This window comes from Ursus maritimus, unplaced genomic scaffold (genome assembly GCF_017311325.1).
Source record: "Ursus maritimus isolate PB19 unplaced genomic scaffold, ASM1731132v1 scaffold_12, whole genome shotgun sequence".
Lineage (NCBI taxonomy): Eukaryota > Metazoa > Chordata > Mammalia > Carnivora > Ursidae > Ursus > Ursus maritimus.
In genome coordinates, this window is record NW_024423564.1 from 29,391,516 (window position 1) to 29,392,251 (window position 736).

At 65.2% G+C, this 736-nt stretch overlaps 1 protein-coding gene across 1 annotated transcript in view; it reads left to right on the top strand.

The window, feature by feature from the left end:
- The window catches only part of BARHL2 (BarH like homeobox 2), a 4,831-nt gene extending 4,388 nt beyond the window's left edge, over window positions 1–443 (top strand). Inside the window, exon 3 of the mRNA XM_008690610.2 lies at window positions 131–443. Within this exon, the coding sequence (XP_008688832.2) occupies window positions 131–443 (313 nt within the window). The remainder of the gene's footprint in view (window positions 1–130) is intronic.
- The last annotated feature ends 293 nt before the right edge of the window (window positions 444–736 follow it).

A 736-nucleotide genomic window follows, 5' to 3' on the forward strand; every position in this document is an offset into this window, starting at 1 on the left:
GAGAGAGAGAGAGAGAGAGAGAGAGAGAGAGAGAGAGAGAGAAGGAAGTCAGGAGAGGGCGAGAGAAGAGGTCTGGGTGCCTGGCGTGTGCCTACAGCCGCGGAGTGCATGCACGCCCGCTTTTTTTCAGGACCAAGTGGAAGCGGCAGACCGCGGTGGGCCTGGAGCTGCTGGCCGAGGCGGGGAACTACTCGGCCCTGCAGAGGATGTTTCCATCGCCTTATTTCTACCACCCAAGCCTGCTGGGCAGCATGGACAGCACTACGGCCGCCGCGGCTGCCGCAGCCATGTACAGCAGCATGTACCGGACTCCTCCCGCACCCCATCCCCAGCTGCAGCGGCCCCTGGTGCCCCGCGTGCTCATCCACGGCCTGGGGCCCGGGGGACAGCCGGCCCTCAACCCCTTGTCCAACCCCATCCCAGGCACCCCGCACCCCCGGTGAAGAACGAAGGACTGACAGCGCTGCAGTCCCTTCCCGTCCCGTCCCCTCCCCGACTGACCGGACAGCTGCCCCTCCTCTCCCCGCACGGGGCCGCAGGGCCTCTCTCGGGAATGACCCCGGGAAGCGGAGAAGTAAGAGAAGAAGCCGCTCACCAATGGGAGGGGGGCCCCCAAAGAGGAGCCAGCCCTCCGCTCTCTAGCTCCCCACCCCCAGAAACAGGGCGGGAAAGCTCCCCACAGCAGTGTGACTGGCGAAAACGCTGACCCCATTCAAAGTGCGACCTGTAAGTGAAA